This window comes from Brienomyrus brachyistius, chromosome 4, assembly GCF_023856365.1.
Source record: "Brienomyrus brachyistius isolate T26 chromosome 4, BBRACH_0.4, whole genome shotgun sequence".
Classification (NCBI taxonomy): Eukaryota; Metazoa; Chordata; class Actinopteri; order Osteoglossiformes; family Mormyridae; genus Brienomyrus; species Brienomyrus brachyistius.
Genome location: NC_064536.1, coordinates 12,862,623 through 12,879,170, shown reverse-complemented (window position 1 = coordinate 12,879,170; position 16,548 = coordinate 12,862,623). Strand labels below are relative to the sequence as shown.

Below are 16,548 nucleotides of genomic sequence, written 5' to 3'. Positions count from 1 at the left end.
TAAAGTAAAAGGCACGCTGATTCCCAGAAATCTGTCTGGCTCTCCCCCTCCCCTCCCCCGGAGAGCCGGGCAGGGTCAGCGACGTTAAGGATGAACCGGGGGGGGGGTGGGACGGCCCTGAAGCAGACGGCGTGTCTGCGCTTGGTGCTGGGCCCTGCTCCTGGAGCTTGGGACATTTGGTGTCCGTCCGCCGAAGCTACCCTATGACTCATAGCCACACCCTTATTTGTAATACGCTTTGTCTGTGATCACTTCTTGCCTGCAGCGTGCGATTATCCTACGTCCTTCTACCCATCATCCACGCAGTAGTCCTTGTGTCTCAATTAGTTGCATTCACTTTATAACACATTTTCTAATTTTGCTTATTTTGTAAAACAGGAGAGAGGCGGCATGGTGGTGCAGTGGTTAGCACTGTTGCCTCACACCTCTGGGACCCGGGTTCGAGTCTCCGCCTGGGTCACATGTGTGTGGAGTTTGCATGTTCTCCCCATGTCGTCGTGGGGTTTCCTCCGGGTACTCCGGATTCCCCCCACAGTCCAAAAACATGCTGAGGCTAATTGGACTAGTTTGGACTAATTGGCTAAATTGCCCGTAGGAATGCATGTGAGAGTGAATGGTGTGTGAGTGTGCCCTGCGATGGGCTGCCCCCCCCATCCTGGGTTGTTCCCTGCCTCGTGCCCATTGCTTCCGGGATAGGCTCCGGACCCCCCGCGACCCAGTAGGATAAGCGGTTTGGAAAATGGAGGGATAGATGTAAAACAGGAATAACAAACGCGCATGTCAGCCACAGAAGGATAAGGCCATCTGCATGCGGGGACGCTTCCAGGGAGCACATGCTCTTTATCGCGTTGTCATATGAGATGAATGCAAAATGTTTTCTTTTATTATTAGTATCAATCATAGTTTGGCGTTTTGGAATTTTTAAGTATTAATTGTGGTAACAGGGGAGTCCCCAGAAAGACAGGAGTGAGTCTGTGTGAACCAGACTGGTTAGCCGTAACCCTCTTCCACAGACTAACCAGTTAGCCATAACCCTCTTCCCCAGAATACCCATGCTTCAATATGCTCGGCATGGTGTCCGGCGCCATCTCTGAGTCCCAGATCACGGTCTCCTCGCAAGTGGACCGCAGCTGGGTGCCTGAAAACGCCCGCCTGCTGACAGGCCGCTCGGGCTGGACCGTGCCGGAGACCCAGAACCTGAAGAATGAGTGGCTACAGGTGGACCTGGGTCAGGAGCGACTGGTGAATGGCCTCATCATCCAGGGGGGCAAGTTGCGTGAGCATAGGGTCTTCATGCGCAAGTTCCGCCTGGCCTACAGCAGCACCGGCTCCAACTGGACCCTGGTGTGGGATAACGACACCAACAAGCCCAAGGTGAGCACAGAGAGGTGTGCCTTTATGTCCAGCTCTGTGAGCGTGTCACTCTGCCTGTATGCTCAGCTCTGTGATCGTGTCACTCTGCCTGTATGCTCAGCTCTGTGATCGTGTCACTCTGCCTGTATGCTCAGCTCTGTGATTGTGTCACTCTGCCTGTATGCTCAGATCCTTGTTTCACTCCACCTCTATTTTCAGCTCTATGATCGTGTCGTTTTGCTTGCACGCACTCTTATTGTGTTGCCCTGGCTGTACACGCAGCTCTGTGCAACTGTGTCGTCTGCTTTCATGCTCTGATTTGCGGTCAAAATCATACCTCACCCTGTGACCAGTCTGTATTTCCAGCTCTGTGATCGTGTCTGCATTCTCAGCTTGTCATTGTCTGGCTCTGCCTGCATGCTTAACTCTGTGATCGTATCGCGCTGTCTGCATGCTCAGTGATTGCATGTATGAGTGGTCTATCTCCACTCTCATCTCTCTGTTCACAGGCTTCTTCCAGCACATTGAACTCTTAGTCAAGCAGAGGCCTTGTTATAGTATGAAATATGCTTTCTTCCTAGTGGCAATTATTTCTATAATTACAATGGAAGTAAAGTGAAATAAAGCATCTTAACAAAGACAAAAGGGGTGCATAAGGACGGTAATATACTGAGTGTATGGAGGGCACTGTTTGGACAGGATAATTGGGGTAATTATGCAAGAACACAGTCCAGTGCACTTCTGTAGTGATGAAGGTACCTTAATTAGCCTTGCAATTAAAATGGCAATTACATTTACAACCATAAAGGATGTGCCGGAGTAATAGAAGTCCCCATATTTTGGGGCAGCTAAAGCCTTGTGGACCAGCAGTGTCTGAAACTGCTGCTGAGAGTCCTCACTCTGCCAAGGTCGGGGTCTTCTCTCCGCGTGTGAAGTGGAACAGTGATGGAACCACCCTCCAAATGATGGATAGAAGACTGAAAGATCCCCGTTCCCAGTTTGCCAGCTGTAGACGCTAGACCAGGGGTTATCAGGGGGTCTGAATTGTTATAATCATCTGTTTTGCGCAACACAAAAAAGTTTCAGTAAGGGAATGAGAAATATTAGAGAGCCTCCCCAGTCCTTAGTTCTTAGTTACTTATGTGATCATGCATTGTGGTGGGGGAGGCGGTCCTCAGCTCTTCTCATTCATGTTGGGGGCCCCATCTTGTTCGTGTCTTGGGGTTGGCCGTGGTCTGTCTGTGGGCGTGGCTTGTAACGTGACTCCACCCATTTATGCCACTCTCTACCCTCCCCCCGACTGCCTGCCAGATTTTCGAGGGGAACCAGAACTACGACACGCCGGAGTTGCGGATGCTGGATCCGCTGGTGACGCGCTTCCTGAGGGTGTACCCTGAGAGAGGCGGCAACATCGGCTTGGGACTGAGGCTGGAGCTGCTTGGCTGCAACCTGCAAGGTGGGGCTTGGGAGGGGGGGGGGGTCACAAGACCTAACCCAGTGGCTCACCTCAGAACATTTCGGTGTAATTAAAACTCCCATCAGTTTCCCTGAAGCCGTATCCAGCCAAGTAACGTCTTATGATGCCTGTGTAAAGTCGCCGGCCAGCAGGGGGCACTGTCGCCATGGGACGCTAATTCATGTCCCAGCATTTCTGCGCTTTACAACAGGAGCGAGCCCACAGCTGGGAGGGAGCAAAAATATGGAATGTTTGGGTGTCCCTGGGTTTGAAAACTACTGAATTACAGAACCTGTATTGCTCTACAGATGTAAAAAGCATCCTTAGTTAGTAAATGTATAATCCTGCATTAAGCGCTTTGTGTTGGCAGGAAGCTGTGTCAAACTGACTTGAATGTATAACAGGCGTGATTAATACAAATCCTCCCCGTTCCCGGCTTTGAGCCCTGCTGTCGTTACGGCGACGCTCGTCGCTAAGGGGAGTTGCTGTAATGCGGCTGCACGCCTCAGCCGCCGTAAGCGGATTTTGTGGCCTGATTAGACAGGCGGTTCGCGCGTGCGAGCTCTAAGTCAGGGGGTGCCCTCCACAGTGGCAGTGAGCCTCATCGCAGAGCCCGTCTGCCTCGGGGGGCCACGCGCGACCCCGGAGCCCACCCTGGTGCCCCCTCCTGGCTGTCACCACGCCCAGCTGCTTTCCCGGCTTTCCTCTTCACCCTCCGCAGGTTTCAGAGTTACTCAGACATCTGTGTTGCTCGGGCCTGCTGGGATGGGGGAGGGGGGGCGCTGACCTTACATCTGCCCACTCTGTGATAAATTAAGGGCCGTCATTCAGTGGTCAGGTATAGCGTGGAGATGATCCACCTTCCAATTAACTCCCTTGACAGGGTGGCTCTGTGGCTTCACGCCATGTGCTTGTTGGGTCGAGTCCCATCCCAAGCTCAGTGTGAGATACTCATGTTCTCCCCATGTCAGCATGAGTTATCTCCTGATCACTTTCCACTCGCTAAAAATGTACAGCATTCTAGGGTGTCCCCTGCCCTGCACTTCCTGCAATATGCTTCTGGTTTGTACCAACACTGTGTCACCATTTGTGAATGATGAATGGTTGCCTTGTCATTGTCGTGCGATTTTGCCTCCTGACCTATAGGGGTGTTGAGTGCTTTTGAGGAGGTGCAATGTTGACCCTGTGTGTTTCAGCTCTGGGCCGTGTTTTACACTCTCCCTGTCTCCTCCATCCAGAGCCCGCCATTCCCTCGGTTGCCCCCAGCATGCCACTCCCGGACGAGTGTGATGTCGACTCGGGTAGCTGCCACAGCAGTACTGTAGACAGTGACGAGGGCCCAGGTACAGCCACCCCCTCCCCCGTCTCTCTGGTACCCCCCTCCTCCGCTACCCGATTCTCACCCAGCCCTGTCTGCAGAACCAGTAGAGTCTGAGACTTCATTCGTTATTAGCATCTCACCCCTTCCTGCCTGAACACTCACCTGTGAGTTCCAGTCCCAAGGTTATTGTCACATTTATTTCATACAGTGAGATTCTTGTTCGCCTCCTGCAGGGTGCCAGTTAACAGAAATTTGAAGAATAACAATAAGTAACGACGTCAGACATTTAGGACAAAAAAACAATTAAAATAAAATAACAAAAAACATTGCATCACAGAACAAATATCAATGAGTGATAACGTGTGAAAATGCGAGGCCTTTCTGAGGCAGGCTGTCAGGGAGGCGGGAAACCAGGGCCTGTGTAGGGAGACTGCAGTCATAGGTGATGCTGTCCACCTTTCTGAGGCCGGCTGTCAGGCAAGGCGGGAGACCAGGGCCTGTGTAGGGAGACTGCAGTCACGGGTGACGCTGTCCGCCTTTCCGAGGCAGTCTGTCAGGGAGGCGGGAGACCAGGGCCTGTGTAGGGAGACTGCAGTCACGGGTGACGCTGTCCGCCTTTCCGAGGCAGGCTGTCAGGGAGGTGGGAGACCAGGGCCTGTGTAGGGAGACTGCAGTCACGGGTGACGCTGTCGGCCTTTCCGAGGCAGGCTGTCAGGGAGGCGGGAGACCAGGGCCTGTGTAGGGAGACTGCAGTCACGGGGGACGCTGTCCGCCTTTCCGTGGCAGTCTGTCAGGGAGGCGGGAGACCAGGGCCTGTGTAGGGAGACTGCAGTCACAGGTGACGCTGTCGGCCTTTCCGAGGCAGTCTGTCAGGGAGGCGGGAGACCAGGGTCTGTGTAGGGAGACCGCAGTCACGGGTAACGCTGTCCGCCTTTCCGTGGCAGTCTGTCAGGGAGGCGGGAGACCAGGGCCTGTGTAGGGAGACCGCAGTCACGGGTGACGCTGTCCGCCTTTCCAAGGCAGTCTGTCAGGGAGGCGGGAGACCAGAGCCTGTGTAGGGAGACCGCAGTCACGGGTAACGCTGTCCGCCTTTCCGTGGCAGTCTGTCAGGGAGGCGGGAGACCAGGGTCTGTGTAGGGAGACCACAGTCACGGGTGACGCTGTCGGCCTTTCCGAGGCAGTCTGTCAGGGAGGCGGGAGACCAGGGCCTGTGTAGGGAGACCGCAGTCACGGGTAACGCTGTCCGCCTTTCCGTGGCAGTCTGTCAGGGAGGCGGGAGACCAGGGCCTGTGTAGGGAGACCGCAGTCACGGGTGACGCTGTCGGCCTTTCCGAGGCAGTCTGTCAGGGAGGCGGGAGACCAGGGCCTGTGTAGGGAGACCGCAGTCACGGGTGACGCTGTCCGCCTTTCCGAGGCAGTCTGTCAGGGAGGCGGGAGACCAGGGCCTGTGTAGGGAGACCGCAGTCACGGGTGACGCTGTCGGCCTTTCCGAGGCAGTCTGTCAGGGAGGCGGGAGACCAGGGCCTGTGTAGGGAGACCGCAGTCACGGGTGACGCTGTCCGCCTTTCTGAGGCAGTCTGTCAGGGAGGTGGGAGACCAGCCCTTGTGTAGGGAGACTGCAGTCACGGGTGACGCTGTCCGCCTTCCTGAGGCCATCCGCTGTGTAAATGTCCTGAAGTGAGGGCAGATGTGTCCTAGTGATGACCTGGCCACCCTCTGCAGGGCTCTGCGCTCCCAAGCTGGACCATGACCCTGAGTTTGACCCCTTTACCTCATTTTCCGTCATTGTTTCCAGTGATGCCTCATCAAGTCTCCTGCTTCTGGTCCTGCAGGTGCCACGACCCCGGGGGGAGTCACTCAGGAGATGTATGCGGAGGCAGGTGAGCCAGGCCTTGCTCCCGCCCGGGGCAGATGGCGAACGTCAGGCTCCGTCAGCCAATGACAGCGGAGCCCCGCCGGGCGGAAAATTGCGTTTTCATTGCCATAGAAATAGCTCTGCATGACTGAGAGCAGTGCCCCCTCCCCCTCCAAAACCGGGTGGCGTGCTGATCAGCGTACGGATTTGCTGGGATGACAAAACCTCAGAGCTGCCCTCAAGCCTCGAGACCAGCTTAGCGAGAGTCTGCCTCTGCCTTATTTTCTCCACCTCTACTGCCCCCCACCACCTCACAGCCATCGCACATTCGTTCCTCTAAAACTTTCAATTAATTCTCACAAATGACTCCTTGTACATTATACCTAAATGCTGATTGTTCTTCATCAGCTGTATGGACCACAGCAGGTCTGCCTTGAAGACGTTACTGCCTTCCTTGAAATATCAAAGCCTCCCCCTCCTCGTGTTTCTCTTCCTCGTGTTTTTTTAATATGATGCTTCCAGGAATATTCTCATTGACTAGGGAAAGCTCTCTGCTGCCCTCTAGTGATTATCACTCTGCAGGCTCCTCCAGTCACAACCATATAAGGGCAACATTGACTGCGAGATGTATTTTTAGCCTGTGTTTCCACATTAAAAAAAACACACACAGAGGTGTGTTGACTGCTAGGGGGATTTTGTGCTCACCTGTGTACTGCTGTTGAGCATTGTCAAGAAATGTGCCCACTTTTATGCCATGTAATTGGAATCCATATAATTGCAATTAAACTGGGAATAGATGTGTTTGTTAAACAACTGAATGAGCGGTTAAAATAATGTTAAATAGAGCATTGTGACAAGTGAGTTGCTGAGCTAACCCAAGAGAATGGCTCTAAAGCTAACCTAGAAGTAATGCACTAAAGCTAAGCCAAACGCAGAGTACTAAAGCTAACTCATAAGCAGAGCACTAAGCTAACTCAGAAATAAAGCACTAAACTGAGAAACAACTGCTAAAGCCAACTGAGATGCAGGGCACTAAAGCTAACCAAGAAGCAAGGTGCTCAAGCTAACTCAGATGCAGGGCACTAAAGCTAACCAAGGGGGAAGGTGCTAAAGCTAACCAAGGGGGAAGGTGCTCAAGCTAACTCAGATGCCGGGCGCTAAAGCTAACCAAGGGGGAAGGTGCTCAAGCTAACTCAGATGCCGGGCGCTAAAGCTAACCAAGGGGGAAGGTGCTAAAGCCAACTCAGATGCAGGGCACTAAAGCTAACCAAGGGGGAAGGTGCTAAAGCCAACTCAGATGCAGGGCACTAAAGCTAACCAAGAAGCAAGGTGCTCAAGCTAACTCAGATGCCGGGCGCTAAAGCTAACCAAGGGGGTAGGTGCTCAAGCTAACTCAGATGCCGGGCGCTAAAGCTAACCAAGGGGGTAGGTGCTCAAGCTAACTCAGATGCCGGGCACTAAAGCTAACCAAGAAGCAAGGTGCTCAAGCTAACTCAGATGCCGGGCACTAAAGCTAACCAAGAAGCAAGGTGCTAAAGCCAACTCAGATGCAGGGCACTAAAGCTAACCAAGGGGGAAGGTGCTAAAGCCAACTCAGATGCAGGGCACTAAAGCTAACCAAGGGGGTAGGTGCTCAAGCTAACTCAGATGCCGGGCGCTAAAGCTAACCAAGGGGGTAGGTGCTCAAGCTAACTCAGATGCCGGGCGCTAAAGCTAACCAAGGGGGTAGGTGCTCAAGCTAACTCAGATGCCGGGCGCTAAAGCTAACCAAGGGGGAAGGTGCTAAAGTTAAGTCAGATGCAGTGCGCTAAAGCTAACCAAGGTGCAAGGTGATAACGCTAAGTCAGGTGCAGGGTGCTAAAGCTAACCAAGAAGCAAGATGCTAAAGTTATGGAGAATCAGTGCATTAAAGGTAACCCAATGGCAGTGCGGCAAAATTGACCCATCTCATGCCTCTTGTTGCAGACTTTCCATGGCTTGAGTGTGACTTTGGCCGACCCGGAGAACCCTCGTTCTGTGACTGGAACCCGGAGTTGGACGGGAACGTCAAATGGGTCATCCGATCTGACGGAAACTCTGGCACAGGCACTGGCCCCACCCTGGATCATAATGGTAAGAGAGGCAACAAAGGAGGGGCACCAAGGGGAACGGTGAAGGGGTCAATGTCGGTAATCTGTGACCTGTAAAAAATGTAGTAAAACAAAGTGAAAACAGGAAACATGTTTGTGATTTATGCATAATCCAACTACAGGTATCATAATTGTGGGAGAGTCTTGCTATTGTACTTTTGTGCAGAATTTTTAATATCTGCATATGATAAATAATTTGAAATATCTGATCCAAAGTGCTGCTCCCCCTGCAGGTGACTCTGGGAACTTCGTCTACCTGCAGCCGGTCTCCGACACTCAGGAGCGCGTGACGGGCCGGCTGGTGAGCCCTTTGATGGGGCAAGACCCAGACGTGTGCCTGTCCTTCTGGTTCCACACGGCTGAGCCGCACGTCGAGAACCTGTTGGTGAAGCAGAGGAGGACCGGGGGCAGGCACAGAGACGACGAGCTCGTGCTGTGGAGTAACGGCGGACACAGGGGGGGGCACTGGACGCAGGGCCGCGTGCTGGTGCCCGCCTCCACGTCGCCCTATCAGGTAAACCCAGCGTCTTCCAGCATCTCTTACAGACTCAAACAGGAAGTGCTTTCAATGCTTAAGTAGGCTTAATTATCATGCTGTTACCAGTTTCTTTATCATTGCTATTATGTCATTATTTACAGGTGATCAGGTTATAATGTTAATTGTGTTGTTGTTTTTATCATGCTGTATTATCACATTATCATGTGATTAAAATATTACCATAATGTTTATTCACTTATCCACTGTTTTCAGTTGCACCCAATTTACCCAGAAACTTGTTTTGTATTCATATTATGTAACTTAACATTAGCATCAAGGAACTGCTCAACGCTAATGTCTTGGCAATAAGGTTACTAATATGGGTGGGATGCCGACTGGCATGTAGCCGTGCCCTGTGCCCTCGTCTGAGTGGGACAGGCCGCTCCATTCGTGATAAGTGGTTAGACTGTCGGCATAATGGACGTGAGAGAGGTGTGTGGCTCATTGGGTTCGGCCTCAGTGCTTGAACGGAAGGTTTTTGGTTTGAAGCCCAGCCTCAGCAGAATAGTCAGATCAGTTGGGCCCCTGATCAAGGCCCTTAACTAACCCCCCTCCCCAAATAAATGCTCCAGTGACACCAAACGGCCTGACCCTGCACTTGGACCCGAAGCCTCATTCTCACCTGGGTGTGTGTGTGTGTGTGTGTGTGTGTGTGTGCGCGCACCTTTGTGTGTGTCTCACAGGAGAGCAAGATGGGATGAAGGGAAATAAGCATTCCTGTACCTTGTACTTGTGACACATAAAGCCCTGTTTAAAGTTGCTTGTCCCTCCCCCAGGTGGTGATTGAGGGGGTGCTAGAGAGTAACACCTGGGGCCACATTGCCTTGGATGACATCATGGTCCTAAGAGACTGCCTGGGCAGTGATGGGGTTCTCACCGTCCTTCCCAGTTTCAGCTCTGAGTTCGTCATTAACATAAGTAAGCATCGAGTGAACCTGAGCCCCGCCCCATCATCCTGTGCCCCGCCCCATCATCCTGAGCCCCGCCCCATCATCCTGTGCCCCGCCCCATCATCCTGTGCCCCACCCCATCATCCTGTGCCCCACCCCATCATCCTGTGCCCCGCCCCATCATCCTGTGCCCCGCCCCATCATCCTGTGCCCCGCCCCATCATCCTGTGCCCCACCCCATCATCCTGTGTCCTGCGACAATCATCCTGAGCCCCGCCCCATCATCCTGAGCCCCGCCCCATCATCCTGTGCCCCGCCCCATCATCCTGTGCCCCACCCCATCATCCTGTGCCCCGCCCCATCATCCTGTGCCCCACCCCATCATCCTGTGTCCCGCCCCATCATCCTGAGCCCCACCCCATCATCCTGTGCCCTGCCCCAATCATCCTGTGTCCCACCCCATCATCCTGAGCCCCGCCCCATCATCCTGTGCCCCGCCCCATCATCCTGTGCCCCGCCCCATCATCCTGTGCCCCGCCCCATCATCCTGTGCCCCGCCCCATCATCCTGTGTCCCGCCCCATCATCCTGAGCCCCACCCCATCATCCTGTGCCCTGCCCCAATCATCCTGTGTCCCACCCCATCATCCTGAGCCCCGCCCCATCATCCTGTGCCCCGCCCCATCATCCTGTGCCCCGCCCCATCATCCTGTGCCCCACCCCATCATCCTGTGCCCCGCCCCATCATCCTGTGCCCCGCCCCATCATCCTGTGCCCCGCCCCATCATCCTGTGTCCTGCGACAATCATCCTGAGCCCCGCCCCATCATCCTGAGCCCCGCCCCATCATCCTGTGCCCCGCCCCATCATCCTGTGTCCTGCGACAATCATCCTGAGCCCCACCCCATCGTCCTGTGCCCCGCCCCATCATCCTGAGCCCCGCCCCATCATCCTGTGCCCCGCCCCATCATCCTGAGCCCCGCCCCATCATCCTGTGCCCTGCCCCAATCATCCTGTGTCCCACCCCCATCATCCTGTGCCCCGCCCCATCATCCTGTGCCCTGCCCCAATCATCCTGAGCCCCACCCCATCGTCCTGTGCCCCGCCCCATCATCCTGAGCCCCGCCCCATCATCCTGAGCCCCGCCCCATCATCCTGTGCCCCGCCCCATCATCCTGAGCCCCGCCCCATCATCCTGTGCCCTGCCCCAATCATCCTGTGTCCCACCCCCATCATCCTGTGCCCCGCCCCATTATCCTGTGTCCTGCCCCAATCATCCTGTGTCCCGAATCAGGCTGGCCAGGCTGGGCTTCTCTTCTGTCTCAAATCAGCACTTTTTTCCTTTTTCAGACGCAGAAGCTCCAACGGAATTTCCAGGGTCACCGGATAAAATCTGTACGTCGTTCTCTTTTCATTCCGCCTCAGATATTCTCCATTTTGAATTGGCGTTAAGTGACCACACATTAGTGAAATGACAGTGAATTAATGAAATGACAGCAAATTAGGAGAACAGTTTGCTCACTTGTGGAAATGTGTGGTCTCATGGGGTCGGACTCCGTGCCTATGATCAGAAGGTTATTAGTTCAAATCCCATGGCTGGCAGAGTCATGTCACTGTTGGATCCTTGACCAAGATCCTGAACCGCATTTTCTCCCGGCTGACCATGCTCTCTCATCCTCACTTGTATGGGATTATTCTAGGATTTTTTTAAAGGTGAGGGGCATAAGAGGGGCCTAATTTATATATTATCCAATTATATGTTTTAAATCGGTGAGTGATAGGTGAGTGGACCAATCAGCTTTCTGTTGGCGCCAGTGCCCCTGTGGCCCCACCCATGTATATACATTAGCCAATTATATGTTTTAAATCGGAGAGTGATAGCTGAGGAGGCACTTTGGGGGGCAATCAGCATTCAGCTGGGGCTAGTGCCCCTGTGGCCCCACCCCTGTGCTTAAGACAAAATTCTCTGCTAAGTAAATAAATGTAAAGGTAGCTGTAAAATTTTACTGCGGAACCCTGTGATAGCATGTCTCTCTGCTCTCATTTCTGTGCCACAGCATACACCGATTACCCAGACGACATCATGGACGGCCCAGGGACCATGCTGAGGACACTGGACCCCATCCTGATAACCATCATCGCTATGAGCGCCCTGGGCGTTTTCCTGGGGGCCATCTGCGGGGTCGTCCTCTACTGCGCCTGCTCCCACGGTGGCGTGTCGGATCGGAACCTCTCGGCACTGGAGAACTACAACTTTGAGCTGGTGGACGGTGTAAAGCTGAAGAAGGACAAGCTGAATGCACAGAAATCATATTCAGAAGCGTGAGGGTCACCAGCAAGGCGCCTCCTGTCCACAGAGGCTGGGACTGAGCCAGGCTTTTCTCAGGACCTGCAGTGAAGGAAACTCACCACTAGGGGGACACTGTGTATAAAATTGAAGGAAAAAATGTGTACAGTAAGATGATTATTTTAATTTAGTTTTTTCTTTGTTGTTGTTGTTTTCTTTTTAATTGAAATAACCAGATGCTGGTCCTGAGACCAATTAAGAGGACATTCTGGCGTATTTATCTTTTTTTTTTCCTGAGAAGAATTTTAATTTTAAGATTTTAAAACTTTTTTTTTTTTTGTCGGAAAACCCCAAACGAACCACACTGCCATGCAGTGTCTGTGTGTGCTCAGTGTGAGGCGCTAGTCGCACGTATGGTTCCCGCAGTGCCTTCGTCACACCTTGGGTGATTTTTTTTTAATTATTATTAACAGTGCCGCCTTTAGTTCTGGACGCCGCGAGTATCGTTCTGCCGAGTGGATCTACGCAGGTTTCCCACCGTGTCCCATTTTGTATATAAATTATAATATATTTGAAAAAAGAACCTCTTTTAACAAAAAAAAGCTGCAGTGTTCTTCTCCACAGCCACAGATCGGAGATTGTAGCCCGGCTAAGAGAAGCGCTCATTTCTCGATTTCCCCCGAAGCGACTCCTGCTTTGCAGAGCTCTGGTGTGGAGACAGTGACCACAGCCCTGTCATATCAGCCTCGGTAACGTTCATGTTAAATGGATCAAGTAACTGAGATGTTGTGAAATAGCTCCCGTGGGTCAGGAGAAACAAGTCTGCTTTGTGTGTGCTGTGCTACGCCGGAGTGCGGCGGAAGCTAAGCCTCCGCTCGATCTTCTCGTACCCCGGCTGTACCGCAAACTCTTACTGTATCGGTGTGCGGGGCAGCTGACGCGGGATTTCCCACAATTCTGTGCGTTTACGGCGCTCCACCAGGTTAACTTCATAGCTGCCAATACGCTGCCTCAGGTCCGTGTCACTTGAGGGAGTCCGCTTCGTAAACCCGGTGGGACGCCGGTCCCTGTTGTCAAATGGCCGTGGGGACGGGTCAGACGTGCCGTGTCCCGCATCCTTTCTTTCTGTACCGTGTCGGAAGAGGAGAACTGACGTCAACAGAGTTGGGATAAAAGGACTCTGTAGTGTGGAAATAAAAGAAACAATGTTGCACTGAAGAATATATTTAAATGGTAAACGTGTTTATAATATGAATTTGTAAAAAAAATGCAAAAGACAGTGTTACAAATGTTTCTTTTTATATGGTTTCAGGTAATGTGATTTGATTCTGCAATGTACAATTTACTGAGGTGTTTTTCATCATTGAGAAGCTATATCAATTTGCTACAGTAACGTTTCCATTTAAGAGTTATGTTACCACTTGTTTTGTACTGTCATCTGACGTTTGTGCTTTTCTTTTTTTTTTATGAGAAGTTTTATTTTCAATACTGCTTCTGTACTTTGCTGTTGTAGGAAAAAAATGAATAAACAGCAATGCCTTAAAAGCTAAAATTATGTTTGTACTGCGATACCAGGGTCACGCTCAAAAACTCACCGGTGTCTATCCATGTCTCTCACTTTGACTTATGACTACTACATTCCAAAGAATCAGATGAAATAAATGTTTTATTAAGATGTGGCTTTTCAAAATGTTTCGTTTCTTTCAGTGTCTGCGTGGAAAAGCTAAATAGTAGGTGGTGCTGAGAGAAAGCTATTATCACATTGGAATCTCAGAGACACAAATGAGTATTGAAAACGGGACTGTTCAGACTACTTTGAAAAAACATACATTTGTCTGAAATGTGTTTGTCCAAATCTGACACCTTGAGGTTCTATGACACTGAAGGAGAAATTTGACTCTCCTATATTAGCACGTGCTGAAATGCAAGAGTCGCGTGCCATCCCCTTGTGATCCCCACTGGGACTGTTTTCCTGTGTTAGCATTTAAAGCCGTAGCCTTATTCGGAGTGTTTATTTCTGTTCATCTCAAACTTCGGCTGATTCCTACGAAAAGGCATTGCGCTATCTCCCTAGAGTTCCCTAGAATGATTCCTATGGAATTTCCCCATTCCTATGAAAGGACGCTAAGGTACAGTATCTTCTCAAGATCCCTAGAATGTTTTGCTAAACTTTTACCGGCAGTTGTGTGAAGCTTCTATGGAAGCAGCGAGGTAGAAGATAAGATAAAGATCTCTGCTGTCACTCTACATAGATCAGTATAATGCTATTTAGCAGAACCCTAGCCAGCAGTACAGCATATAGAATCTGAACACAAGGACACTCAGACAATACTCAAAGTACAATGGCAAGCTTCATACTGCACTCAGTACAGACTGCTGATGGGAGATGCAATTGGGCATTCTAGTCCATCTCACATTTCTACATTTAAATCTTGACCCCACAACTTTGTGTTGCACATTCTATCTGTGTTAGTATTGGTTCCTTCTAGAACATATGAGTTTTTAGTAGACTTAGGACTATGTTGGTTGGTGATGGTGAAGTGGTCTCCCAGTTCGGGAAAAAAAATAGGAAAAAAATCTGCATTTTAAAATCCTGGTTTAACCTGGTTTAAACATCCTGGTTCAGCTGGCAGAAGACTACGTTGAGCAACAGATTGCTTCCAGACTGATTCCTGAGACCGCAGTACGCAAGAACAATTTGAACATTAGGCACTGGGAATGACCAGAAACCAGCAAGATAAAGGGTGGAAGCGACTTTCTAATGCCAGAGATGACCGTCTACTTATCCGACAGTTTCTCATGAATCGTAGGATGACATCAAGTGACCTTCAAAAGGAAGCATTAAGTGCAGGTGTGAAGTGCACTGCTGGGACAATTTCTATCAGGCTCCTGGGGAAGAAATCCTTCATTAATGAGAAACAGAGAAGAACCAGGCTGCAGTATGTAAAAAAAACTACAAATTATTCCCTGATGCACACCCATAAATTGAGAAAATACAGTAAGTGAAACTTTTGCTGTGGTCTCTTAATTTTTTCCAGGTCTGTACAACAGCCATGGTGGCACTGGTCAGGTTACGCCTTTACTTTGCATGTGTACAATGCCTTAACCAGGGAAGACCAAAAAAAATGGTATTATTACAGGAAGGGATTACAAGTATCCAGAAATCATATTCATATTCACATGCCTGCAGAGTTATACAAGGATGGGGCTGTTGGAATTTCCTTGCTCCATCTTAGCAGGGCAAGAAGCTAATCAATGTGTGGTTCCCCACAATAAACAGAAACATCTTCTGGTCCACTCCTCGAGTGTGAGATTAGTTGAGGTGAGAAGGGCATTCAAGAGAGTGAACACCTGGAAGGCAGCAGATGGCATCCTCGGACATGTCCGGAAAGCCTATGCAGACCAGTTAGCTCCGATTTTCTCAACCGTATCCAATTCTTCACTGTCTCAAGCCACAGCATCAATGTGCATCTAACAAACTACGCCTGCCCACAAGAAACCCTACCCATGACTTCTGTCCTGCTTCAACAGTAATGAAGTGCTTTGAGTGACTGATCAACGACCACCTCTGCTCCACACTACCCAACACAATGGAGCCGCTCCAGCTTCCCTATCCTGCACACTGCCCTCAGCCACTTGCTTGGCAGGATGGGCACCTATGCGAGGTTCCTGTTCAATGAACACAGCTCCGCCTTTAGCATAATAATCTCTATCAAGCTCATCAGCAAGCTAAGGACTTGGGTCTGAACACAACCCTGTGCAACTGGGTTCTGGACTTCCTGACGGGCAGATACACGTCATCAAGCCACATGCTCGACACAGGAACTCCCCAGGGATGTCTGCTGAGCCCCTGGACCTACTCCCTATACGCGCACAACTGTGTGGCCACATTCAGTTATAACTCCATTGTCAGGTCTGCTGACAACACAGTCACATGGTGGGCCAGAGCGAATGATGAAACGGCCACCCAGAAGGAGCTAGAGAACCGGGCAAGCAGAAGTCAGAAAGACAATATCCTCCAGAACATCATCAAGACAAAGGAGCTGATTGTGGATTTTGGAAGGAAACACACCGTCAGAAAAAAAGAGCACCAATTTGTACCTTTGCTTGTCACTGGGGCTGTACCTCAAGGGTCAGCCAATTGTACAATATCTGTAGGTAATTGTACCTTTTTTAAGGTACAGCAATGGACTTTGAGGAACATCCCCAAGGTATAGACAACATTAATGTACTGGTATAAGGCACAGTTTGCAGATGACACAGCTGTGATGGGATCGATCTCCCACGATGATGAGTCTGAGTCCAGGCAGGTGTTACAAAAACTGGAGGGCTGATGGAGAGCAAATAACCTCTGCATTGAGGTCGGGAAGATGAAGGAGATGATCGTGGACCTCAGTGACCTACATGGGCCATCAACACAGCCAGTATCATCAAGGATGCCCATCAATGTCTTTAATTTTTTTAGGAGGCCTCAGCATCCACCAGTCTTGACAGCATTCTACTGGGGTGTGATGGAGAGCCTCCTCACTTCCTGCATTACGGTATGGTGCGGGAACTGCTCTGCTGCTGGAAAGAAGGCACTGCAGGTGATGGTTAAACCTTCTCAAAAGATCACTGACAGTAGTCCTCCATATACTGAGGACATTTACATCAACGGATGCAGAAGGAGCGAGTCCTGCATCGTGAAGGACCCCACTCACCCTGCATAAGGACTGTTCGCC

The 16,548-nt window shown here is 51.0% G+C and overlaps 1 protein-coding gene across 50 annotated transcripts in view; it reads left to right on the top strand.

The window, feature by feature from the left end:
- LOC125740105 (neuropilin-1a-like) overlaps window positions 1-7,935 on the top strand; it is a 33,499-nt gene extending 25,564 nt beyond the window's left edge. The window contains exons 9-16 of one of the 50 annotated variants that reach the window (XM_049010902.1): window positions 1,046-1,374; window positions 2,665-2,809; window positions 4,048-4,152; window positions 5,963-7,039; window positions 7,115-7,164; window positions 7,265-7,314; window positions 7,415-7,514; window positions 7,615-7,935. In XM_049010902.1, coding sequence (XP_048866859.1) covers window positions 1,046-1,374; window positions 2,665-2,809; window positions 4,048-4,152; window positions 5,963-6,072 — 689 coding nt within the window. In that variant the 3' untranslated portion in view covers window positions 6,073-7,039; window positions 7,115-7,164; window positions 7,265-7,314; window positions 7,415-7,514; window positions 7,615-7,935. Of the gene's footprint in view, window positions 1-1,045; window positions 1,375-2,664; window positions 2,810-4,047; window positions 4,153-5,962; window positions 7,090-7,114 lie in introns of all 50 variants that reach the window. The other 49 variants (XM_049010907.1, XM_049010880.1, XM_049010878.1 and 46 more) reach the window with 49 other exon arrangements.
- Window positions 7,936-16,548: the final 8,613 nt, after the last annotated feature.